The sequence below is a fragment of the Cryptomeria japonica genome, chromosome 8 (assembly GCF_030272615.1).
Source record: "Cryptomeria japonica chromosome 8, Sugi_1.0, whole genome shotgun sequence".
NCBI lineage: Eukaryota > Viridiplantae > Streptophyta > Pinopsida > Cupressales > Cupressaceae > Cryptomeria > Cryptomeria japonica.
In genome coordinates, this window is record NC_081412.1 from 3,472,254 (window position 1) to 3,499,631 (window position 27,378).

The following is a 27,378-nucleotide window of genomic DNA, read 5'->3' on the forward strand; positions in this document are numbered from 1 at the left end:
TAAAATGAACTATGCATCTAGTTATAGGGATCCAAACATGAGTTAAAAAAGAAAGATAGAGATAATGAGATATAGATAGAGAGAGAGGAAGAGATGGGAAGATAGAGCTAAAGGGATCAAGAGAGAGATAAAGGAGATACCAAAGAGAAGAAGAGAAAGGGAGGAGAGATAGAGATAGAGAGAGAGAAACAAGGAGTGTGTGTGAAAGTGTGAGAGATGTTGAGATAGAGATGCAGAGGAGTAACAAGGAGTGTGAGAACAAGATTTAGAGAGATAGATAGATAGAGGATAGAGAAATAAAGAGATATAGAAAGAGGGAGTAACATAAAAAGGAGAGAGAGAGAGAGGGAGAGGTATAGATAGGGAGAGATAAGGATAGAAAGGAGTGATAGAGATAGGCATAGTGGGAAAGATAGATGGGGGAGAGAGAGAGAGATGCATGAAGAGGTAAGGAGATAGAGGCAGGGGAGAGAGATAGAGAGAAAAATGTGGAGATGGAGAGAGAGACACACCGAGGAAGAAAGAGAAAGTAAATAGAGAGATAGAGAGAGATCAAGAGATAAATTAAAAGAATTATATTTGAATTAAAATAAAAATTCAAAATATAAATGTTCTAAAATAAATTTAAATTTTAATAAGATAAATAATTATAAATTAAATTAAGGGGGATGATCCCACAATGCAGCGGTTAGCTGTGAGCCTCCTACATGGGAGGTCTTGGGTTCGAGTCTACTCGAGGCCCATGTGTCCCACACACAAGTAATGGAGAGATAAGGTGATGCCTGGGCATGGAAGACAGGGCGACACAAGGAGATACAAGGGTGTTCTTGTCGAACAAACATGAGGATGAGTCCCCTTGAAAATGTGGTCTCATTGGTTCATAGCTCCAGTCAAAAGCGAATACCACTTTGGCTGTGATTAATAAAAAATAAATTATAAATTAAATTAACTCTTATAATTTTTAATTATTATTTGTAATTTCATAAAAAGACATAATAATTAAAAATAAATTTCAAACTTAAATCTGCCTGCTAATGGGCAATATAGGGTTAAGCCTAGGAGGTATAGGGAAGATGTGGAGTGGATCAAACCGGAACAAGGTTGGGTGAATGTTAATTTTGATGGTGCTTCGAAAGGGAATCTTGGACCTTCAGGGGCGGGGTGTGTTACTAGGGACTCTGATGCAAACATCCTTGCCATAGATTCACAAAAATTGGAGAATAAGATGAACAACATGCAACAGAGGTGCAAGCGAAAACATTGGCAATTGATTTGGTGAAAAGGATCAAAATTGATCAATTGCATCTCAAAGGGGATTCTCAAATAGTAATAAACGCAATTGCAAATGGGGGTGCCCATGATTGGAAAATTGACAAGTGGGTCAAAATTATTCAAAGAAAATTAGAAGGTTTCAAATATTTCACTCTTTCGTATGTGTACAAAGAAGGCAATGTTTTGGCTGACTCGCTGTCCAAGTTGGCGGTTGAGTTGGCAAGGTGATCTCGATGCCATTGTTTTGACATTGGTCTTAGTGATGTGTGGGATCGGTATAGGTCTTGTTTCTTTTTTTTTTGGCAGCCCAAATGTAGGGAATGACGATATTTTTTGAGGTGGTGGAGTGTAGGAGCCTAAGCATTTATTGTCTGCATGCTTTGAGGCTTCTGGTTTGACATTGTGTTTATTTCTGTTTTGTGTGCATTTGTGTTTTCTTGGATTTGGTCTAGAAACTTCCTAGAGAAGCGACGTGTGGGCATTTCCATGGAGGCCAACTTCAGCTTGAAAGCGAGTAAGCAACAAATGGCTTTCTGGCAAAAAATCACAAATGACCATGTTTGAAGAATGTATTCACTACAGATGACCCCTTCTTTCTCATCCACGTCAGGCAAGTTTCGAGTTATGATTTTTGGCTGGCAAAGATGAAGTATAGGATAAATATAGACATTTTGTCCATGTTTTGTGCGTGGGGCTTAGAGTGCAGTACTGTCCAAGAGGTGAAGACAATAATGGAGCTTTGTGTGAAACCAAAATGGAGGGTGGGATTGGATGCCCTGCTTACATTGGCGAAGCTGGGACGAGGGTTTGTCACAACTCTCTGTGATTGGGTGGTGGTTCCTAGTTACCCTCCCAATGTGCATCCTTTCTTTCTATGGAAATTCATGGAGGATAGAAATACTCACATGTGCATTATCGTGGAGGGGTGGCAGACTATCAGAGATTATGTGATTTATTGGGAGAAAGTGTTGGCATCTAGACTACCGAGGGAGATGATGGACCGGCCTCAGCTCATGTATAAGCTGGTGAATTATTGGAGGGGTGGTCATCCACAGGGAAAAGGTAGGGGTTGAGGTGCGCATGGTCAAGGTGCTAGGGGCGGGTGTCAGATAAGGAGGTCTTGCAAACGTTGTAATGCAGAGGTATTGCGTATTGATGGGGATGGTGAACGAGCATAAAGTTTTTTATGTTGTTTGTTTTGTAAAAACTCTGTTCCTTTCTGATTAGTTTTGTTGTGGGTTCATGGTAGTCTAGACGGGTGATATTTTTTGTAATGCTCGCACGTTGGTAGGAAGGTATGGTAGGGTTTGAATCGGTTTTTTATACTACCAGTGATGTCATCTTTTGTATTTTGGACTTTTTAATTATTATTAATAAAATAAATATTTTACCGACTCCCCCATAAAATACTTAAATCTAAAATAAAAGTTAAAATAGAATAAACTAAATGCAATGTCAAAATATACAAAAATAAAAATATTAATAAAAATAATAATTAAAAATTTTAATAATAAATAATAGATATTTTAAATTGAAAAATAACTAAATAAAAATAAAACTACTTTTTAAAAATTTATTAGATCTAAAATATTAATAAAACATGTACCTAAAAAATATAATTAATAGATTACAAACATCATAACATTAAATGAATCACAATGCAAATCCTAAACTTAAGATTTATCATATCTTATATTATAAGGGTTATGGTTAGGAATATTATAAATTTGGCATTAATAATAAAATAATTAAATACTTTTAAGTACAATTTCATTTCTATGTGAGATTAAGTATTATTCGATCTAAAATTATTAATCAAATCACCACAATATTTTTTAAGCTTACATTAAACTTTAAAATTATAATAAATTATAATTTTTAAAATTCATAAACATTTACTATTAAATACAAATACATTAATTTTTTATTTAAAAAAAAATTAAGAATGACTAATTATAATTTTAGAATAAGTTAAAGACAAAAGTCTAGATTTAAAACTAACTTTCAATTCTAATTTATTCTTTATTGTATGCAAATCATTTCATATTAAATTTTTTAAATAATTAGTAAATTAAATAAAATTAAATATAAAAAGATATATATTCACTAAAAATTATTCTATTTCATTTAAAAATTCACTTTTACAAGAAAATCAATTTAAAATAAAAAAGAATTCATGTATCTAATTATAAAAAAGCATTGAATTTTATCAAATGAAATTGTTTTTAAACAAAAATCTAAGTTAATTTTTTTTTGTGGGATTTATGTTGCTTTAGTATCTAATGGCTGTAAACGTTTCAATCGTCTTGCAAGCCTCTAAGATGATATCAACCGTGGATCGTCTAATTGAGCTTGTAAAGCTCACATAAGAAACGCGAAATGACAATCTCAAGAACTATATGAGGAAGCAAAGATCAATGATTTTTAGTCGAGTTCCATAATAAGAGATCTAACATTGAAAAAAGGGAGAAAAGAAAATTATTTAAGAATATAGTTTGAGCCCCTTACACTGCTTGATCTCCCGGCCTTTGAAAGTTTTCTTTCATTCTTAAGATTTTTAGTTGGTCTCTCTCCATGGGACCACAGCCTTAAAAAACCAGTACCCATAAAACAAAACTAGACAATTATAATCTTCTAAAAGCTAGTCTGCCGACGTTTGGGCAAAACGAATTAACTGGGTTTTGAGCAGCTGAGGTGCAAAATCTGTAGAAGGATGGATCGATTGAACAGAGACAACATGGGTATGTTGGCAAAGCCAGAATATCCCGTCATTGACAAAAACCCCCCTTTTACAAAAACTGTGGGAAATTTCAGTGTACTGGATTACATCCGTCTTTCGACCATCACTGGCGTTTCCATTCCCGTGGGATATTTAGCAGGTTAGCCGTAATTAAGTTTGTTAAGAAAATTCATTTACCGGCCTTTGTTTGATAACTGTTTTATTTATTCATGTGGGTGTGTTTAATGATGTATTTTTCAGTGTGGGCGTTATTTGGTAATTTACATTTTTGTTTTAATATATGTCGCTTTTGTTTAATAATTTCTTAGTTCTGTGGCTGTTATTTGGGAAATCCTGGATGCCTCCAATGCTATCTGGAACAACTTTGAATCCAATAATTGGGATCTCCAAACATAGGTCATGTTATAATGTACAGTATAACGGATGTGTTTTTAAAATTTGCCGATACGTACACATGGGTTTTGCTCAAACGCACACCATAATCCTTGCTATCAGGGTAATTTTTAATTTAAAATTTTTATTCTACGAGGTAAATTTTAAAATCTCCTTCATTTGAAAGGGAAATAAAAATTGTTCTTCCTTCTCTGGCTCGAGATCCCTTCGAGGTGCACAGTAGGCTGTAAATTTGACGGCTACATGTGATAATCTTAGTGTTCTCCACGAGTTTCAGGAATCGAGGATGGGCTTTATTCACAGCAATTTGTTTTACTGGATTTTGGGGATGGTGGAGGATGGCTTTCGTAAAAAATATTATTTGAATTTTTCAATACAAATAAATTTACAATAATATAAAGTTAAACAAAGCAAAAGAAGCTGAAATTTAAAATCTTATAGAGTAAATACAATAATAAACCATTGAATGTTACATAATGTGATATACTGACAGTGATAATCATAGAATGTTACATAATGTGATATACTGACAGTGATAATCCTAGAATGTGACATAATCCTAGGTTGCTTGTTAAGATTTTAGGGTTTGGTTTTAAGTGTTGATCAGTTTTTTCCTGGTTTCAGTAAAGCTGGGTTGTTTACGCACATATGCAGACTCTCTCATTCTCTCTCTCTCTCTCACACAAAGACCAAATTAAATGCAAACACATGCGCGTATGGACACACATGCGATCTCTCTCTCACACGCACTTAAATATATAAAAATAGCACCTTCTGTCATTAAATAGTTGATTGCAAATAAGAAGAAAAGAAAATTAGTAAAAGGCTTTCTTTCGAGGAACGTTTCTTAAAGCTAAATTTTGATGGCGCTTTGAATGGCAAATTGGGTATGGCAGTTACATGTTTGTACTGCACAACATAAGATGGACTTCGTGAAAACGGGATCTCTCTTTCTTGGCAAGAAAAAAGATCAATGAGATGGAAGTTATAGCACTTTTTAAAGGAGTTAAATTAGCTGAGCCGGTATATTGTTAGCACCTTGAGATAAAATACAAGTCATTATTGATGACTGCTTAAGCAAAGGGCTTGTGGATTGGTGTCTTCAAAGCATTCTTGAATAATGTTGATTGGCAATTTATTTGAGTCTCTTAATTTCAAACATTGCTTTAGAGAAAATAATGTTGTAGTGGGCCATCTTGCTAACACCGGGTGGATCAATATTTGTTCACTTCTAAGTATAGTCAGGAAAGTTGAAAGTAAAAAGTGGGGTATTGCCCATTGAACTATGGCTGGCAAGGTTCATTGCAATCCAAAAACAATGCCTAACTTTTGCCCACTCGAGAATAATGTTTTAAGATAGGGTACGTGTTTTGGTATCTGTCAAGGTAGATATGAGATGTTCTTCATATATATTTGCATGGTACACTGATGCTCCTTGTTTGGTTAATAACATAATTATATTCTTGCATGTGAGGAGTTGTTTGAGTGCTAGTGAAGTGTATTTACTGTTTTGTATTGGATTTTAACAGAGCAGATTATTCTTAAGTGGGCTGGTGGTGAGCGTGTTGTGCTGTTGTAGTATTGGAAGAAAGAAGCGAGGAAGGGCTGTTCATAATGCCCCTTATAGGGGTGTTGCCTTAGATCTGAGATTTAAGCACACTTTCATCATTACCTATCGGCTGTCAAGCTTTATTGGAGTTTGTGAGAGATAATTGGCATAAACGGGCTGGCTGATGTGTGGGCTTTGTGGACACATTCTTCATTAGCAGAAGACTTTGCTTCAAAGACATGTTGTTGCAGCATTTCATGGGTGGGTTATGACTTATCTCTTGCCAACTTGTGAGGATTTGTTGGCAGTTCTGAGGAGGAGAATCTTTTAGTGTCCAAGGAGAAGGCCACAGGGAAATTGGTGTTTGGATGCTATTCCAAATGTCCATGCGTTCTGAACTCTCTTCGCTTGGAGGATATTGCACCATTTTGTCAAGATGTGGTGTCATATGAAGAAAACTTGTGGGTGGTCATCAGGGATGGGTGTGTGGCTATATCTAGCCCTTTTTCCATGCTGTGTCTGTCTCATAATGGTATCTTGTGGGCTGTTGAGAAATCCATTGTGAAGCCAGGAGGGCAGGTTATTGTTAGTGTGGATGTGGTTTATGTTGTTCCAGTTCCTATATACTTAGAAAGGTGGTGAAGGTCCTTTTGATTTGGCATCAAAAACACCGTTCTTGTAATGGGTGGTGCTTTTTGTTGTTGATGCTGTCATGGACTTTCTGCGTAAGCTGTAATAATCACATAGACTTTATGTTTGATCTTTTTATATCTCAGAACGGGTCCCAATTGGATCCACAACTTTATTATTGAAAAATATATATTTAAAAATAACCATAATATTCACCAAATGTACCAAATCAAATACAGAACACATTGCATAACTTATAATTTAATGCTAACTGTCAAATGCTAAATATAATTTAAATTGGTTTGTATTAGTGCACTGCATGTAGAAAATCAATACAAATCGTCACAGTTCTCTTCGTCAACAATGTCAAGAGCATCAACAACATCAACTTGTCTGTTAGAAGTTAGAACTCTAAACAATACAATGCCACTCCCACTAGCTACACTATGCAAGTGCTGTGTAGTGATGGTTACGTTTTTTTAATTTTTAAGCTTTTTTGCCTTTGTTTTTTTTTCATTAAAAAACAAGCTCCTTTTTTTTTCTTTTAATCTCAGGTGGGTTTTCCTTGGGTTCACCGAGGGTCTTAACCTGAGCCTGCGGGTTCAGGCTCCTTGGTAGCAGAAATCACCTATTTATCCCAATTAATTGTCACATGTCCCCTGCAGATTTTATTTTTAAAATGTCATAGTTTTTTGATTTAATGAGTCAACCCAATTTTTGACCAATTTTTTGGTGATTTTATTGGGATTAATCATGTTTTTTCAAAAAGATCATTTTTTGGGAAAAAGACAGTTTCTATGTTCTTTTTTCCTTCTAATTTTAGCAGCAAAAATTCCCGATTTTTACCCTGACTCTAACCTGGTTTTTTCCCAGTTAATTGAAAAATATTTTTCTTGTGGCTTGCTGATTTAGTCCCTTGAAAGATTTTTGCTAGCATGGACTGTTTGGTCGTGGTTCTTGCAGAATTCGATAACAAAGCATAAAAAATATAATATGATGCATGATTTGTAGTGATAGATGCAAAAAAGAAGTCAAAATGTTGTATCATGCATAGTACATACATAGTAGGAATCTAGGTACATTGATCAAGAAGCTTAGAAATTTTTATTCAATGGATATGCTAGAAACTAGTCCGCATCACTAAAACAACTGTACCCAAGCTCATTTGCTGCATGCAGTGGACTTTTAACTGGCTGCACATCCTGGTCTTATCAGTTTGTGTTGGCTTCTTGGGGTCTACATCCCACTACGTTGCTGCTCTCTCCCTATATTGAGGTCTGTCATAATCAGTGAGATGCAAGGCATTGTAGACAGTAACACGCTTCACTGCTCTTGTGGAGTTAAGTTTTTTCCTCTAAATAGAGTTGATGAAGCTATATGCCAATTAAATTTGTCTCAACAGTAGATGCACACTTAACTTTTGAGAGGAGGCTAATGGCAAGTGGATGCAATAATTCTGGAAGCTCATAAGGCTGTCACAAGCTAAGTGGCCTCTCTTGTGTCAAAGTGGCTCTATCAATATGTTTTGAACTCTTATAGCAGTAGAGACCAGTGAAATTGATTTATTATGTATTAATCTTTGATGCTTCTTTTGGAATGCACATTTTCTTGAAAGTTCTTGTGATGTTTTTCTTCAGTCCATTGCCTTAAATGGGGACAACTTCACCTTTTCACTACCATTTTGGATTTATCTCATATGGATTCATGTATAAAGGAGTGTTAAGATTGTTCTACCATCATTGAATAATGGGTTGAACGTGCTTATTGTAAATCTTTAGATTGGGGTCTCTCTCATGTATGTTGGCACTTGTATATCTCCCCAACATTAGAACTTTTAGGATCCCCATATTTGATGATGGTGAAAACTGACAATGTAGTAGATGTGATCTATAGCACATAATACCAAAATACATCACTCGCCACAACCTCTTTCATCCACTTCGTTTGCTCCTTCTTGGACTATGCTCCATCTAGTCCAATCCTATGTTATGCAAAGCATATTCCAATTAAATATCATTTCTTAAGAGAGCAGGTGGTTGATCAACAAGTGTATTTGGAGTACATAGCTACAAAGGAATAGATTGGGGACATTTTTACAAATCCTCTTCCAAAAGAGACTTTTGAGTACCCAAGGGAGAAATTGGATTGATGTCACTCTCACCCAGTCAATAAGCCTTTTAAAAAGATAACATGTGTTTAGGAGGAGCTATTCATCGCCTTATTCAATTAGCACTGGATATCCTTTGCCATTGATATCAAAGGGGGAGCATATCAGTCAGGGGGAGTTGTATGATTCAATTGCTTTGAGAAGATGAGCATTTCAATTAGGAGGAGTTGTATGATCCAGTTGCTTTTAGAAGATTATTTTCATAGGGTTGCCATCAATGACAAAGGGGGAGATTGTTGGATTATTGTCATTAATGTCAAATGGCAAACCAGTGGCATAATGGATGGAGGATTAGTGTGTGCCAAATTTATGGCACTATGATTGAGATTTTGTTGATCAAAGAGAGGCAATTTAATTATCAACTTGCACAAGTAAATATTGGCATCCATGCTTGAAGGAGAGTTAAATAATGCAAAAAAAATATTTCATCTTGGGACGACCCTCTCATAGGAGCCGCCCCTCATTAAGGGGAATTAAATTAATTTTTAATTGGTGTTTTGTTTGGGTCCCCAAGAGGGATGCCCTCCTTGAGCCTAGCACTGACCTTGGGCAATGAAATAAAAACAATAAAAAAGTATATTCATGCCTATCTTGGCTGAGCACCTTGGAGAGGCATATCTTTTGGTGAAAGGATGCATATAGGAGGGTTAAATAAATGACCCTCGAGGGTTATTTTTTATCAAGCAATTTGAGAAATATTTTTGTGTATTAAGAGCAGAAATAAGAGGATATTCAAGAAGATTTGTATAAAGTTTTTGAGCAGATTTATGAGATCTATTTGATCTCTTTTTTGTGGAAGACATTGGAGCAAACTTATGCACGATTGTTGAAAGGCATTTTATGAAGATTTGAATGTGGTTATGAGCAGATTTGTAAGGACATTTTGAATCAGTTTCAAGTAGTTCATATATATATACTAAGTCACTGCGTTCGAATTTGAATTTGAGTTTGGCAACTATAAAATTCGGATGAAACTCGGCAAAGGCAAAAATTCAGAAAAAAATTCGACATCAAATTCGCCTTATATAATTTAGTTTTTAAATATAAGTAATATATCTAATAAATTATCAAAATAATTTAAGATTGCAAAATAGATTTGAAAACATTATTAAAAATTAAAATAAATTAAAATAATAATAAATTAAATATACTAAATATCAAATTTTTAATAAAAAATTAATATAAATTAAATTATAAAACAATAAATAAAACTAAATATATTTAACATTAATAACTAAAAGCATATTAAAATAACATTAATCCTACCGGAAGGAATGAAAAATAAAACCTTAAAAACAAAATAAAAATCCTATACAAAAAACTACTTTAATATTATTTGGTAGCCTTATCTCTAATACGAAAAATAAAAATCTGATGGCTACTTTAATATTATTTGGAACTCTTAGTCTTAATAAAAAATAACAAATTTTTGGTAGTCATATCTCTAATACAAAAAATAGTAATCCGATGGTTGAGGGAAAAATCGTGGTTGGACAGGGCCTCACACAGCACGGCAGCGGCTGGGCACAACATCAATGGCGGACTTGGCCACAAACAACGTCAATGCGATGAACAACAAACCTTGCATTTTGTCGTACGAATTTCCAGCGATTTTTTCCAAATTTTATTATTTTTTCATGGATTCGCCTAATTCCGTACTTGAAGCCGAAAATTCGGCGAATGCGGTGACTTAGTATATATATATATATATATATATATATATATCATATTGAAATTTGAAGCTTGGTGCCTTCCATTATAAGAGATGGAGAGGTTGGTGCCTCTCATTGAAAGAGATTGGTGTCCAGTTGTAGGGGATTGGTGTCTCCTATGGGTTGGTGCCTACAAATTATTGTAAAGAAGATTTCATTTTGCTGATGCTGGATTTGAACAGTAGATCCAAGCAACTATTTGCCTTGGTTTTCTCCCGAAAGGGTTTCCATGTAAAATCTTGTGTCTCTTATTTATGTGGATGCTTTTAATTATATTATTGTAGTGTTAAATAAGCAAAAAGTTGGTCTTATACTGATTCACCCCCCTCTCGGTATAAGCATGTGTGTTTATTCAATAATTATGTCCTTTTGAAGTCCCAAAGAAGTATAGGGAGAAGGATGTTTCTGACCCATTAAATTTACTATAAATGGGGTATATTCGGGCACAGATAGAAGGGGACATTCCTTTGCCCCCCCCTCCTCCCCCTCCCCAGCTCCATCCCTACATCCCCGAGACATTCTAAACATTTGAGATGGGTTATTACACCTTGGGTATGCATCCTTGGGGAATACTTGATAGTCTTTGCTACAAGAATACCTTTTCAACCGGATTTTTTTTGTACAAAATTGTAAAAATTGATCTAAAAGCCACTCCTAATTTTCATATAAATTGTAAATTTTGATTAAAAATGTATGAAAAGTTATATCAATAAAAGTAAAGGTTTTTTAAGGTTGCACCATGATAGACGCCAAACAAATTTGGTTTATATAGACTTTGTTGTACAAAGCCCACGAAAGAATTTCTTTTTGGCTTATTTAGTGTTCAAAATTTCCATTTGTGGCTTGTGACCTCAAGACCAAGCCTTACTTGGCCAAGGACAGTTCCACATAGATAACAATTAAAATACACCTTAAAATACTCACCTACGCCTAGATAGTAATTAAAATAACCTTAAAAGTATTGGTATTTAACTTGTGCCAAGGACAGTTCCACATATTTTACACCTCATGTTTCAAGCAACTTCACCTATAGTTTCTGGTTGAGTGCATAAAGGCCCTGTAATTGTTTAAATGTCCAAGGAACTTGTAGTCATTCAAATGCCTAAAGGCCCTAAAGGTCCTACTTGAAAGGAGAGTAGGAGAAGGAAACCGAGGCCAGCAAAGAACTGGTATTCTTTTAATTAATCCTTATTCGCCCTTTTGAATTGGGAAGATTTGTCCATCATTCTGTACAAGAATTTCCATCCCTAAAAACTATCCCTGCCCCACATTACCATTACACAATAACACCTCGACATGTATATTTTAAGCAACTTGTAGGGCTGCTTGGAATTTCAAATGAAGGACTTGGCATTGTTCTAAAAATTATCTTTGCCCGTTACAATACATTAGAGTCAAGCAAATTACCAATTTTGGCCATCCTCACTGCAAAATAGATAGTATCAATTTGGTATCTTTTTTCTCAAATGATCATATCATTTGCTTTAAATCCATAGAATACTCACTTGAATATCAAATTTTACTCCCTAAAAAGGAAAATACTTCAATTTGCATAATGGTTTCAGTCACAATTAATCAAGTCTAAATCCCAGGTTCTTTTGGAGCTTGCTCTTACGAAATGATTTGTTCTCTTTCATTTGATGGAAAAGCATCAGGGTATATAAAGTTTTTGTTTGGTATATAACAACTTTAAGGAACTACAGGTTGCAAACTTGATCACTATACATCAAAGTTGCATGGACATGGATATGGGTATGGTATTTGATACGAATATGGCTAGATACTGTTGGATTGTTGGGGAGATTGTTAGATTTGGTTGATCATTGTTGCTGCTAGGACACGTTGTTGTCATTGATATCAACATATTCCTGTGAGTTATTCTGGTGAGTTTGGGAAGAGTTTTTGATCTGGTTTTGTAGTTTGGTTTTGTTACTCTGTTTTGCAAAGTCCGGTATTTCCTCCGATATATTCCGGTGTGATAAGATCTTGTGCTGAGACTTTGGATTATTGTTGGGGATGATCTTGTGTATCTCCATATCAGATGGTTCGTGATTTGGTGCTCTGCAAGTTATCTTTCCTTGTGATAGTTGCTGGTTGGTTGTGTTCTTGAGCTTTGAGACGCTGAGTGATAGTTGCTGGTTGGTTGTATTCTTGAGCTTTGAGACGCTGAGTGATAGTTGCTGGTTGGTTGTATTCTTGAGCTTTGAGACGTTGACTGATGAAGATTTGAAAAGAGGTGTTGGTGCAACTATTCTGGATGATTCTAACGTGCTTGCTGGTGTTTCCTAGTCGTGTCCTATTTGTTTTGGCGATCCGCATTGATTGTTGTGCGAGTGTTTGGTGATTTCTATTAACCGGCGGTGATTTGTGTGTTATGCAGTATTTCTAGTGGTGTAGTGTGTTGCGGTTGATCTTGGCGGGATTTCCGGTGGGTGTAATCGTTTGGGAATTTGAATTAGGTCCATGCTATGTAATGTAAATCATAATATTGGTCCAGTGGTCAATCTTTGTATCGCGCAATGTAATTTTTGTAATTGTGAGTTAAGGGTTGAGGGTTTAGCCGACCTTGTTATCAAGGTTGATGATTTGTATATATAGGTGAGATGCTTATGTAATTTAGGTGTCAGTATTGTGTCTGCATTATCAGAGAGAGGTGAATGTGCGAACAAGGATATATCATTTAGCGAAGTGGTGAGGTGTGTTTGGTGTTGCAGAGCAGACAACTGTGCTTAACCGGAATTGTTATCAGGCAATTGTAGATGCTGTCATTGTAGTTCATTCCTTCTGGAGTGTAGTCCGAATCATTTTGTAAGTCAGTGAGACTTCCTTTAGGGTTGTAGCCTTCCGGGCATATATCTTTGAGCAGTGAGCTCTAGGTAGTGTGCCTGAATGCATGTGCATTCCCCATTGTAATATTTTCACATAATGCTGTAGAGTATCATCTTATTGTGGGTAAGTTCCCACCGTGGTTTTTCCTTTAACCGGGTCTTCCACGTCAAAATCTTGGTGTTGTGTTTATCTATTTGTTGCTATGGTTTATCAGTTTATGTTTTGAAGTTTAATTTGCTGAGATCCGATGAAGATTGATTCACCCCCCCTCTCAATCTTCCTTCTTGATTGCTGCTAACAAATACAACAATAATTTCTCTCTCGCTACCTATGTGTGTGTGTATATATATACACATATATGTATGTGTGTGTATACATACACACACATATACGTGTATATATATATATATACATATACATATTATATTTAAGTTATAAACTAGTTTTAGTACATAGAGCTCTTAACTTATTTTTTTTGATACGCTAAGGGTATCCCCGTGACCTAGCCCAGCGCCCAACCTGCCTTACTTTGGGCTTACATGTTGCCAAGTTGGGGTTCAGGAAGGGGCGAGTTGAGGCGAGGCTAATTCTTTGGGGGTGTTGTCGGAGCCCGCAACCAACAAACACCAGGTTAACCCGTCCCTCAAAGTTGAAACCCGAGACCAATGGGGAGCAAACCCACGGCCCAAGTCACAACTCCACTAAACATGCGGGTTACATAGAGTATTTGAAAATTATATTTAGTTTATTTTATTTTAATTTTTGATTCATATTTAAATTTTAAAGTATTTAACTATTATAATATTATTTATTATTAGTAGTTAAAATATATTTACTCTGTTTTATTTTAATTTTTTTAATTTAGACTTAAATGTGAAAGTATTTAACTATTCTAAACATATTGAAATTCAAATAAATTTTAATATTGAATGAACTTAAATTTATTACATTATTATTAATTATAAAATTATATATTAAAAAACTTAAAGCTAAAATGTTAATTTGAAATATTTAATGTTTTAGTTTTTTTCTTGAAATTATGGTAAAGGTGAAAATGATAGATGGAGTTAACTGTAACAATGGGAAAGACAACCAAGAAACTAGTGTAGGCAATGGTTAACCTTGTCGGGGATCCAAATCCAGCCATAGATCCAAGAGATCCAGATTGAGACCTAGAAGTGAAAGGTGTGGTAGTGTTGTGACGTATTCACACATCGCCCCATTGCAAATGGGGACCCCTACTTTTTTCGCTTTGTGGGGTTTTGCTTTCTAGGTTTTAGAGTTTTGTTTGTTAGCCTTTGCTTTTCGAGTGTTGCCAGGGGGATCACTAGGATGGCAGGCTCTACTTGAGCCGAGGTGAGTCTTTGGGGCTCCAGAATTAGGGTTTCTTTGAAAGTCTTCCTTAGGGCTTGGTTTTGCTCTTGTTGCTAATTGTGTCTTGCTTGGTGAGTGAGTATCATTCTTGAAGGTCCGAGCTAGGTCAAGTTGGTGAGTGATGATGTTTGGAATGTCATCCTGATCTTCAAATGCCCTGAAATTTGGTTAAGTCTGGAATGTCCTGATCCTGAAATTTGGCTAAGTCTGGAATGTCCTGATCCTGAAATTTGACTAAGTCTGGAAAACTGAAGAATCCTCCAAAAACTAGATTTTGCAATATAACTCCTGGAGGTCTGAAACCACTCTCAAACATCCTGACAGCATATATGGAATATAACTCACTTATACTTAAATGTTATATTCCATAAAATGATCTTGACGGAGAGACCAAAATGTCAAATTGCGCTCCTAACCCTTCCAAAGGGTCCAGAGCGAAATTCTCCATAAGACATTCTACTTTGACCAAAACCTAGAACTAACGCATTCCTAGGCTTGAATGAAGGTAAAAATGCTTGTTTGAATGAGGAAATGTGAAAATGAAGTCAGGATTTGAGCCCAAGGATGATTTTCGCTCCTGACCCTTCCAAAGGGTCCAGAGCGAAATTCATATTTCCTCTATTTTGCTTCTTAGCTTGACCCAGTTTGGAGCTTCTAAGGCATGGTTTGGTAGGTTTTGATGCATATTTGCCTTGAAGGGGAGTTTTTGGACCTCAAGATGATGAAACCTAGCCTCAAATGAGGATTTTGCTCCTGACAAAGGGTCCAGAGCGAAATCTTCCCTTTTTGTCTTCCTTTGGCCTTAAAACCTAGTCTGACCTTGCCTGGACCCAGTCGGGTGATGGAATATCTTGATAGTGAAAGAAGGAAGTTGATTTGATCAAGTTTGATGGAGAATGAAGTGAACCTAAGTGAGAAGCTAGCCAAGAGTGGGAATTTCGCTCCTGACCCTTCCAAAGGGTCCAAAGCGAAAATCCTTGAAGACCTCAAAATTCTCACTTATCATGGCCAAATTCCTAGTTCCTAAGGCATGTTTGGAGGTATTTTTGAGTGTTCTAGCCTTAGGGAGTGAGTGAAGGTGGAAAAATGAAGGATTCTAGCCCAAAAGGGAATTTCGCTCCTGACCCTTCCAAAGGGTCCAGAGCGAAATTCTTGAAAACACTCATTTTTCCCTTAGCAAGAGTCAGGACCAAGGTGGAGATGCATGAGGGAAGATCTATGTTGGCCTCCCAAAGAGGATGAGAGTTGGAAAAGTCAAGGATCGAACCCAAAACATGATTTTCGCTCCTGACACTTCCAAAGGGTCCAGAGTGAAAATCTTTGTAGCTCTCATTTCCTTCCTAATTTTGACTAAGTGTTGGTCGCTAGGGCATGTTGGAAGATGAATTGGTACGTTCTTTCCTTGAGATGGAGTTGGATGATTTTGAAGATCAAGATTTTAACCTAAAAGGGAATTTCGCTCCTGACCCTTCCAAAGGGTCCAGAGCGAAATTCACTATAAACCTCATTTGCTACTTGATTTGGGCATCAATCCTTGTTCCTTAGGTGGAAAATGATCTAAGTTTGCTTCTTGAGGTGGTTTGAAGTTTGAAAAGTGAGTGATCAAGCCTAAACTAAGATTTTCGCTCTTGACCCTTCCAAAGGGTCCATAGCGAAAATCCTCCCAAGGCTCATTTCCTCCCTAGATTGACCAAATTTTGGATTTGCAAGGCATCTTGAAAGGAAGGATGGACATCTTTTGCCATTGGAAATGTTTGAAAGCATTGAAAAGTGAAGGATTTTGAGCTAAATAGTGAATTTCGCTCCTGACCCTTCCAAAGGGTCCAGAGCGAAATTCCTAGAAACACCTATTTTTCCATTGGAGGAGGTCAAGTCCTTGGTTTTTTATGGCGTGGATGGAAGTGGGATAGCATGTCTTTGCCTCTTGAGGTGGTTTGGAGTTGGAGAAATGGAGAGTCAAGCTCAAATCATCATTTTCGCTCCTGACCCTTCCAAAGGGTCCAGAGCGAAAATCTTCATGGACCTCATTGTCTTCCTTGTTAGGCCAAGTTCTTAGTGTCCATAGGCTAATAAGGGTTTAACTCTTCCTACACCTTCTCAGGTCCTAGCAAGGATAAGACAGGTCTTTGACATAGTTCTCCATCCATTCATGTGCCCCCAAGAGGTTTTGACCTTCCTATGTGTTACCGATCTCACTATTTTGCTTCTTTCCTACAAAATAGGGCTACAAGGAATGTGCCCAATTAGGCCTCCATTCCGGACTTTTAGGGCTCCCTCTTGCAAATGATGCCCAAGCTTGTGAAACTCCCCAAAGGGACTGCTATTCATTTGGCAAAGGCTCAAAATTTTTCCTGGTTTTGGGCCTCCAAGTGTCCGTACACTGCCCTAGGTGAATTTAGGGGTTTGTTTGAGGGTTTTTATGAGGGTTTTTAGGCCTGCCAAGGTCACAATGATGGTTTGCTGTCTTCACCACATTGTTTGGATTGGTGGAAGCTCCTCCTTCTCACCAACGATGCTCCACACACCCCTCTACAACTCCTCCAAAGGGTGCCTCCTTCCTTGTCCTTCCTTGTCCTTCCTTGCTCTCACGGACCTCTGCAACCTCAACCCTTCCTAGCCGGGCACAGTCCAGTCTCGCCTAAGAGTGGGTCTTTGAAAGGCTTTCCTGCATCTTCAAGGGCCCTGCTTCCTCTGAGATACTGTACAGGGTCTGCACTCCTATTCCCTATGGTTTCATGGTGTTTCCACAATGGGGATAGGAGTTGTCAACCCATTTACACAAAACAGTCCAAAACTGGACAGTAAAGAAGAAATTTGCAAAGTATTTACAAACACACCAAAACTTGGAAAACGCACTTAATCTAAGTGCTCAAAATGACTGTATAAACCATAGAAACAAAAGTCGGCATTGAGTCGCGATTAATCGTGAATTGTCAGAAATGCTGATTTTTTCCCCAAAGTCGGGCCAAAAAATCGTTGACTATCAGTCAACGACTTTGGCCGATTAATTGCGGGTAGAACTCTGCAAAATTGTGTTTAAATCGTGTTTAAAAATTGCGAAATATCTGCTCAACTAAAAAAATGACATAAACCCTAAAAATCACCTATGAAAATAGACCGATTCTGGGTATAGTTTGCATGGAATCAGTTAGGGTTCAAAATTTTTGTCCTTAATTTTTTGTTGGATGATTTGACCTCTGCAAAACCTTAATGACTTTCTGTATCACTGAAAATTGAATCCTTAAATATTTTTGTTTGCATTTTGAATAAGAGCCTCCCCTTGTCTCGTTGTTTCACCTGGGAATTATAAATAAAAATCGGAAATAACGTTTCTGCAATTGATAAAGCTTGAGAAATACGAGAATAAGCTTTCCGTTGTTTCCTTATTTTTGGTAGCTTTATATTATTGAGAACTTTAAATTAAACTCTGAACTCTAAATTAAAAACTATGACATCTTATTTGGGGGATTATAAACTTTATATAGGTATTTATAAAAAAAAATTATAAGCGACAATCCTTACATTCATTTATATTATTGTTTACTATGTTTAATATATAATTAAAAATAATTTAATAATTAACATTATAAAATAATTTGTAAATTAAAATTATTATACATTATATTAGTGTCATTTATTAAAATATATAGAATAATTATATAATTTAATAAAATTGTAAACTAGAAATATAAATAATTTAAAAATTATAAATTAAAAATTCGTATCTTTATAGATCATTAATAAATTTGAATATAATAATATTTATTTTTAATTTATAATATATATTATTTAATTTTTAATATATAATTAATATATATAAAATAATTTATAAATTAAAATTATTATATATTATATTAGTGTGTAATTTATTAAACTATATAGAATAATTATATAATTTAATAAAATTGTAATTTAGAAATATAAACAATTTAAAAATTATAAATTATAAATTCGTATCTTTATAGACCATTAATAAATGTAAATATAATAATATTTATTTTAAATTTATAATGTATATTATATCATTTTTAATATATAATTAATATATATTTAATTTATACTATATTTAATTTTAAAAATATATTTATTTTTATACTATATCCGATTTTTTGCCGATTTTTTCCCGATTAATTCCCGATTTTTTCAAAAAATCTTATACTTTTGTTTTGTTGATTAATTCCCCAAACGGTTAATGTTTCATTGGTATAAACACAATACAAGACTCTCAACACAGTTTAGTCTGCAAAACAATCCATTGTCAATCTTTTAATGCTCCATTTGTGCCGACTGGTAACAAAAACACAGTCACAGTCAAGGTCTTTACCCTTTGGCCGTACAATCTGACATCCAACCCCTCATTTTAGGGTTTGCAACAATATATAATGTCTTTGCCTCAGTTTGTGTGCCAAGGTTAGGGTTCTCCACGCCAAGCTAAGGTCATGACCTATTAGGTGGAAAAGTTGCATGACAACTTTTTGCAACTTTTGAGCAACTTTTGCAATGTTGCTTTTCTTGACTTTAGGCCTACATTGGGCTATCCTATGGACACAACCATGCTAAAAGGACCCCAAACTCATCAATGGCACACATACCCTCTACTCCACAAGAAAACTCAACCTAGACTTGTGAAGCTAGGACCTAGACAAGGACCTAAACAAGACCAATGAGCTCTTGGCTCTTATTACATTTACATGGCTTCTTAAAGAAGCAAAATCCCAACAAAATCCAAATGGAAGAAGACCTTAGAAGGGTGCTCCTGCACCACAAATCAAGTCAAGCTTTTGGTTTTTATGGCTTAGGGAAGGATGGAGCAAAGTTTCCTTGACCTTGGAGGTGAGTTGAATGGTAGAATTTGTCCTAAAAAGTGATTTTCGCTCCTGACCCTTCCAAAGGGTCCAGAGCGAAAATCCTAAAAACCATCTTTTCTTCCAAAATTTGAGTAAAGTCAAACCTGGACAAGGGTGAGAGAAGCTATTTGGATTGCCTTAGAAGGACTCTTGATCACCAAGAATGCAAATTTTGAGTGAAATTCCTAGGATCACCCTTTTTCCCTTGCAAATCAAGTCAAGTTTTTGGTTTTTATGGCCTAGATAGGAGTGAGGCGATGTGTCCTTGGTCTTGGAGGTGGATTGGAGTTGAAAGAATGAGGAAATAAACCTAAAATAAGATTTTCGCTCCTGACCCTTCCAAAGGGTCCAGAGCGAAAATCCTAAAAACCATCTTATCCTCCAAATTTTGTGCTAAGTCAGGCCTAGACTAGGGTGAGAGAAGCTATTTGGAATGCCTTGGAGAGATGTTTGACCTTCAAAAGTGTGAATTTTGAGCTAAAATAGGAATTTCGCTCCTGACCCTTCCAAAGGGTCCAGAGCGAAATTCTGGATAGGTCCTGTCCCTGGCTAGGTTTGTGAGCGAATTTGACCTTTTAGGCCTTGTGAAGATCAAACCAATGTTGCCAAGCTGGGAAATGAATTCAATGTGAGGGAATCCAAAGGAAATGAAGTGAAGAAAGTCAAATTGGGTGTGAATGGGCAAGCAAAGTGAGAATTTCGCTCCTGACCCTTCCAAAGGGTCCAGAGCGAAATTCATCAAAATCACTATTTCCCCTTTGTGTCAAGATATGATTTTGATTCCTAAGGCATGAAAAGACTGGAGGGAGGTTATTTAAGCCTTGCAAGATAAATTGAAAGTGAAGAAGATGGAGGAATAAGCCTAAAACAGGAATTTCGCTCCTGACCCTTCTAGAGGGTCCAGAGCAAAATTCTTAAAAAACCTCTCTTTTGCCCCAAATTTGCATCAAGATTAGTGTTGGTTGAGAATGAGGGCATCCTTGGGCATGTATCTAAGCAAGTACGGTTGCAAGTGAGAACAATTTGAGCCAGGAATGCAAATTTCGCTCCTGACCCTTCCAGAGGGTCTAGGGCGAAATTCTTATAGGGCCTGTCCCTGGGGAGAATATTGAGCAAGCTTCATTTTAACATCTTCTTGTTGATGATTTAAGGTAGAAAATGCTATGTTGAAATGAATTTATTATGTGTCCTTAATCATCTCTTGGTTTGTCTTGCAGTTAAAAGAAGCCCAGGCCAAGACAAGGACGACCTTCTCCAGTCCAGCATCATCAAGGACGACCTCTACCAGTCTAGCATTTGAAGGAAAGGTACACCATCCATCCTGCACATCAAAGACAAAGGAGGTCAAAGCAAGGGTCCGTTGGAGAAGCAGGTAGTTTCAGAAGAGTTAATTAAAGTTAGCTTCTCAGCATCATCAAAATGAACATCAACCAAGTTGCAAGTGTCAGACAAGGTGGCGTCCCAGTCATCGCTCCTCCAGTTGGATTGGTCCACCTCAACGTATCCAGATTCAATGTACCTGACTCATCGGGGATGACACAAACTTTGATGTACCTACCCCGATTATCCATTGGTCGAATATTCCAGAGAAGACGTGTCCAAATAATGCAATTATTTCATTGGCCAGATTTGAGTTTGTTGTAACAAACCCTAATTAGGGTTTTCATTGTAAAATCTCGGCCATTGATCTCAAGTTGATCTGAGCCATTGAATTGTACTGAGGGCGCTATATAAGCCCTGGCTCCTCATTTGTAAAAGCTAATAGTTAGTCAATAATTGTAGTAGATGAATAGTTAGCTAATAGTGAATAGTTTGCTGATAGAATAGCAATTAGAGTAAATTAGGAGGACAAGGCAAGAAATTGTTGCCAGTGATTGTAAACAAACTCCATTTTCATTGAAGTTATGGTGAAGTGTGTTGTTTCGTTGCAATATGCATGGTCTCTTGTTGAATCTTCATTTTAGATGATAGATAATTAAATTGAATGAAAGGAGTTGTTGAATGCACCTGTGTGGAATCCGTCTAATCCATACCACTAGCCTCTTACTGATTGTAAGTGCGCCCTACTTTGGTCAACTGACATAAAATGAGCTTAATCTTAAGTCGTTACACATCTATTGTTCATGCATTATTTTGAATGGTGATCAATGTCTGATGGTGTACGATTTGAACGTATTGGAAGCATCCCTTAGAAGATTGCACTGAGTTGATGTCGGATTGTTCAAGCCTGATGGTGAGACTCAGCCCAGTAGGACTCCACCTAGTCGTTCATCCATCTTCTCGCATTCTAGGTAGTAGAGTAGACTTCCTGAACCCTGCATCTTTTGCCATTTGTTTGTCTTCCAGTTAGTAAATAGGACTTGTGATTCCAGCAAATCAGACGTTCAGTCATCAAGTGTAAGTTTCCTTGTGATTCCAGCAAAATCACATCATACCACAGAGAGCTTATCCACGAGTAGAGATCCTACATACAGGAACCTTGGAGTTGCCTCGACTGATCCTTCGGCGAGATCTTCAGTAGTCGGGAAACTTCGCTCAAGAGAGGATAAGGTACCTTTAGGTATTTTATTCTGTGTTTGGTCGTGTACAAAATACACATCAATAGGTAGGAGCATTTAGATCTAGCTAATGACTCATACTTATCACTCATATCGCTCAGGGCTGTGGGAGTAACCTATACCACCTAGGGAATTCATTGGAGAAGAAGCAGGATGCATGAGCAAAGGCTCAAAAAGCACCACCCTTATTGCAGCTTTCTTTCCCTTTCCACTAATTGATTTTAGTAAGCATCACGTCAGATTTTTAAAACCTCTGAGTTGTGCAGTATCCAGTGTGGCTGGGAAAAACAGATTTTTTTTGGCATGTGTGGGTATCTGACCCCATATTTGCGCCATACTGTACCAAATCCATATAGGGTATGGTGTTATGCACACTTGGGGAGGAGAGGTGAGCATATCTGGCAACATTTGTATATATGTCAAATAATAGAGATATATAACAAATGAATTCAACCTACTTTATAGTTTTTGCCAAATTCATTTATAGGACACATGTCTTGGTGTATTGGAACCTTGTGACCTGCTGTTTGATGACCTGCTTGCTGTGATCAATTGAGTCAATCCTGTTTCTATTTGTGTGCTATGAAAGTCTATTTATCTGATTAGAAAATTGTTTATATGTGTGCAGGTTTGAAATTAGTTCTTCAAGCTTATTTTGATTGTTATCATTTAAGATTAAGATTTGTAAGGTTATAACGAATGTTATCTGCATTATTGTCCCTGATACCAGTATCTGTTGAAATAATTGTTACTAAGGATGTCCAGTTTAAAATCTCTTAGAGTAGTTTGATTTTTCCGGTTTGAAATTTGATATACTAGATTATTGTAGACATGATGTTTCCACGGTCCATTTAAATAATTTAGTTTGTTTCTAGAAATAAAAAATGATTGATCATTGAGTGTGATAAAAAACGATTATGCAAAAAATTCATAGTGCATTAATTCCAGAAACATACCAAATTATACTTGGTTATGACTTGTGATTATCTGTGTAGTTATCTTCAATAGTATTATTTTGTTTAGAATATTTAATCTATGGGTATTTGGTTTTAAAATAGAATCTCCAAGCTTAACTTGATTGTTTTAATTGAAAATTTGGCATACTAGATTATGACTGATTATTTGTGCAGTTGTTAATATCATTGTTTGTTTAGAAGATTGTTTCTGTGAGTGGTCAGTTTTAAAATTTAAGTCTCAAAAGTTAGTTTGAGTGTTTTGATTTAAAATATTGCATACTAGGTAATGAGTGCTGTTATTCATGTTATTATGCCTAATATTTTTTTTGTTGAGAAGATTGTTTCAATGGGTTTTTTGTTTTAGAATTAAATCTTCAAGTTCAGTTTGATTGTTTTCATTCAAAAATAGAAAATGTGATGTCCTAGGTTATGAATATAATTTATTTGTAATTGCCACTAATATAATTATATATAAAAATGATTGTTAATAAATAGCTATTAAATGATGATGATGGCAGGTGGGAACTGCAACTTGAGGGGACCATCCATGGTGACAGCAGGGTTAATTGGGCTGATGGGTGGCTTCATGTATGCTTATCAGAACTCTGCTGGTCGGCTCATGGGTCTCTTCCCTAATGATGAGGATGTTGCTTATTATAAGAAGAAGGGAATGCTATAGATAAGGGTGTGTTTGTTATTCATTTTTTTGGTTCTAAGTGCTGCAAACAATGTGGCCTCACTTGGGCTGAATTTTGTAGGCATGAAGGATTCTGCAATGACACAATTAAATATGGAACTGCAATGATTGGTATTCTTATTGTATACTGTCTAACATTTATGAAGAAATATTTGGGGTGTTGCATTGTTATTGTAAGACAATTCCAAATGCCTAATATACATTTTTCTTTGTATCTTTTTCTGTGTGTGTTGGAAATTTCTTGCTTTGTTTTTTGTTAACCTATATAAGAAATCATAATCTTTTATGTGTGAGATGCATGACTGTTTCGAGTACATTCTGTTTGGCCTAATTATCTGTTGAAGTTACATTGCACCATTTGCTTATGTAAATCAAGCCCTAAGTGGGAGTTATTATCAATAGGTCCTGTGCAACATCAAATTTGCAGTTCACTATGCTTCACTTTTGGGAATTGTTGATGAGCATGCGAGGCCACTATTTACTTGGACCTCTTGCTGAACTAACGTAAGTTTTTTCATTCAGTCCATACTCTATAACAGGCCAGGAGTAGATAAAGAGAGAAATCATTGTCATGTGGTCTCAAAAGTACTATCTCAAAAAATTGAAGAAAATGTTTACCATATATAGTAGGAAAAAAGTTATGTTGCCCAATGCAAATTACAGAAATGAAATACCTGAACATGTTGAGAGAACAAGAGACAATGAAGAATTTGAGAGAAACCCTTGATACCCTTAGGTGCCAAAAACTTTAGAAAAAGAAATGGTTGAATCTCAATGGATTAGAGGAAATGGTGGGAGGAATGCTCTTAATTTATATGCCACTTCTACACATTAAACAATGACCAACTTCATCGGGACAAATCCCAATATAATGTTAATCCTATACATATAAGTTAATTAAGAGTGATCTTACTAACACGTGTAGGCCCTATACAAGGTTGTAAGGTATCCAAACAAGATAAAAGATAACCCTAAGTTCTACCACATGTTGGGAGCTCAATGGGATCCACATGAAAGAGATGCAAGTCAAAATTACACTATCCAACATCTCCACTTAAGATTGACCAAGGTCTTTTGAGGAACAAGTTGATTTTGTCATCCCCTTGTAAGGAGAGCTCCTGAAGCTCACCCACTGCACTAATGAAGCCCACAGGCACACAGCTCCTGCCTGTCCCCATCAAGTCGAAAGAACTTTCATAAATCTCCCTGCCAAGACAGGTTGATGAATTGAACCTCAGCACACGGGAAAAATGAGGTATTTCTGCTGTAAAATAGACAATAAAGAACTGTAGATCATTTGAATCCATGATTGTTTAGAAATATGCTGGAACGGTTATGAAATATCTCACAAGTGCTTGTATAAAAATGAATAAAACTTGCTTTTTGGTACTGTTGTAACTTAAAAAAGGAGATAACACTGAAATAAGTGAACAGTTATTAAAAAATAAAATCTCTGCATTCTTTACAGACATTTTTAAAAGTGCAAATGTGAGTTCTGTCATTAGAACTATATTATGGATGATTGATTTAATTTCCAACTTGGGCAGCTTCCCCAGGTTACTATATAAGTGATTGTTTTGGAATTCCCTGCAACTTCAGCTTTAGCCAAGTTGTTTGTAGAGTTCCCAACACTTCCCAGAAAATTAAAGTAGATTCCCTCCAATAATCCTTAATGCCGCGACCGCAGTTGCCAGCCCAGGTTCACTCTTATCTGCTCCATCAAAGTTTAGCGTAAAATTTCCTCCCATGGCAAGACTCATAGTTATTTATAGGGAACCTATTATCACACCTCATCGGGTTGTGATAAATAACACACAAAATGAATAATCCCACATGCATCCCTATTGATTTCAATAGATGGAAATTTTCCCTTGTATTAAAATGTAAAATATCACCGTCTCTCTTCCCCCAGGCAATTACATGATATTCCAACCAATTAGAGGAGCTGACGTGCATTTCTAACTTATGAAAAAATTTACTACCGTATATGAATCATTATATTCTCTGTCTACATTGTTTATCCTGAATTGGACAAGGTTGAAATCGCTTTTCTTCGTTGTGAAGAACTGAGTTTTAAGCAAAATATTCCCAGCAACAGCTAATAGACCGGTATTAGTATGTTCACACATTTTCAACTCTATGGGAAGAAGCTCTCATGGTTATTCAAATATGCAACAACCAATGCCTTGGCTGAGAATTAGTGGCTGTATTAAGTTAGGCCTTCTTTGGTTATGCCTTATCATTTTCAACAATGTCTGCATCCTTCCTGCATCTTCCTTCGACTCTTTTGTCTCTGGTTGACCATGATTCCCAGCTGCAAATACTTTTTCATCTTCCACTGGAGGCATTCCATCATTCTTGGCTACAGTTGCCTCATGGCTCATTGTTGCCTGGGATTGTTTTCTTCATGTCTGTAATTTTCATTTCAGTTACTCAAATTGGCTGACAAAATGAGTTTGGTTTGCCCGTTTCCTGAGCCGCCAATGTTTTTTCATATTTCATCATTCTTTGCTGCAGGCTCCTCATTGTTGCCTGTAATTGCTTTCTTTAAGTTTATAATTTTCATTTTAGCCACTCGATTTGGCTTAAACACGATCTTCAATTCACGTCTCATCTTCAATTTATGCCTTATCATCTTCAACAGCATCTATGTCCTTCCCAGATCTTCCTTTGAATCTTTCCTGTCAATTGACCTTTACTTCCTGCTGCAAATTTGAAATGTTTCATCTTCCTCAGCTAGTGGCAGCTGATTATTCTTTGCTAGAGGTGCCTCATTGTCACCTTAAATTGCATTCATGTCTATTTTTCATGTTAGTCACTTGAACTATCCCTTTTTCTTCCTTTTCCAGAGCTTCTAATCTAATCTTCTTTGCATATATATACAAAACCAGTATTTCTGCACCTTATATCTTTCTTTCAGTTGCAAAACTCCTAAAATTACTGCAATTTTGAACTATCCTTTTTTCTTCCTTTTCCAGAGCTTCTAATCTAATCTTCTTTGCATATATATACAAAACCATTATTCCTGCACCTTATATCTTTCTTTCAGTTGCAAAACTCCTAAAATTACTGCAATTTTGTTGCTCATCCCTGGAACACGGTGTTCATTGTTTGAGTGAAGGCCTCAACTATCCAAAACATCTTCTTTGCCTTCATCTTCAAGTCGTTCATCTTAATCTATGAGGAACTGTCCTCTTTTCTTCCTTTTCCAGAGCTTCTAATCTCATCATCTTTGCCTTCATATATAAAACCACTATTTCTGCACCTTATATCTTTTTCTCAGTTGCAAAACTCCTAAAACTACTGCAATTTTGATGCTTATTTCTGGAACACAGTGTTCATTGTTTGAGTGAAGGCCTTAACTATACTTAGAATAAATCGTACCCAATATCATGATACTTCATTTGCATTAGTAAGAGCATGCACACAAGGGGTTCAAGACTCAACTTCAAAATAATGCTATCTACTTGAGATCAATAAGCTGTTGACAAACAAGAGTGGAGTTTATGATAATCCTTAAGGGTCAAGTTTCATATTTTGTTCTCTCCCCATTTAACTCTTTTAAACAGAACTTTAAAGATCGTTAAATTTGTTGTTCTATGACTTTGTCAAATGGCATTTGTAATTCATCCCACTAGCCAGTTAAACAAAGTA

At 36.1% G+C, this 27,378-nt stretch overlaps 1 protein-coding gene across 1 annotated transcript; it reads left to right on the plus strand.

Annotated features, from left to right (window-relative positions):
* The first annotated feature begins 3,744 nt into the window (after nucleotides 1-3,744).
* Nucleotides 3,745-23,940, plus strand: LOC131028882 (NADH-ubiquinone oxidoreductase 20.9 kDa subunit). Its single transcript, XM_057959258.2, has 2 exons — nucleotides 3,745-4,151; nucleotides 23,546-23,940. The coding sequence occupies exons 1-2, from the start codon at nucleotides 3,986-3,988 to the stop codon at nucleotides 23,704-23,706; spliced, it is 327 nt and encodes a 108-aa protein (XP_057815241.1). The 5' UTR covers nucleotides 3,745-3,985; the 3' UTR covers nucleotides 23,707-23,940.
* The last annotated feature ends 3,438 nt before the right edge of the window (nucleotides 23,941-27,378 follow it).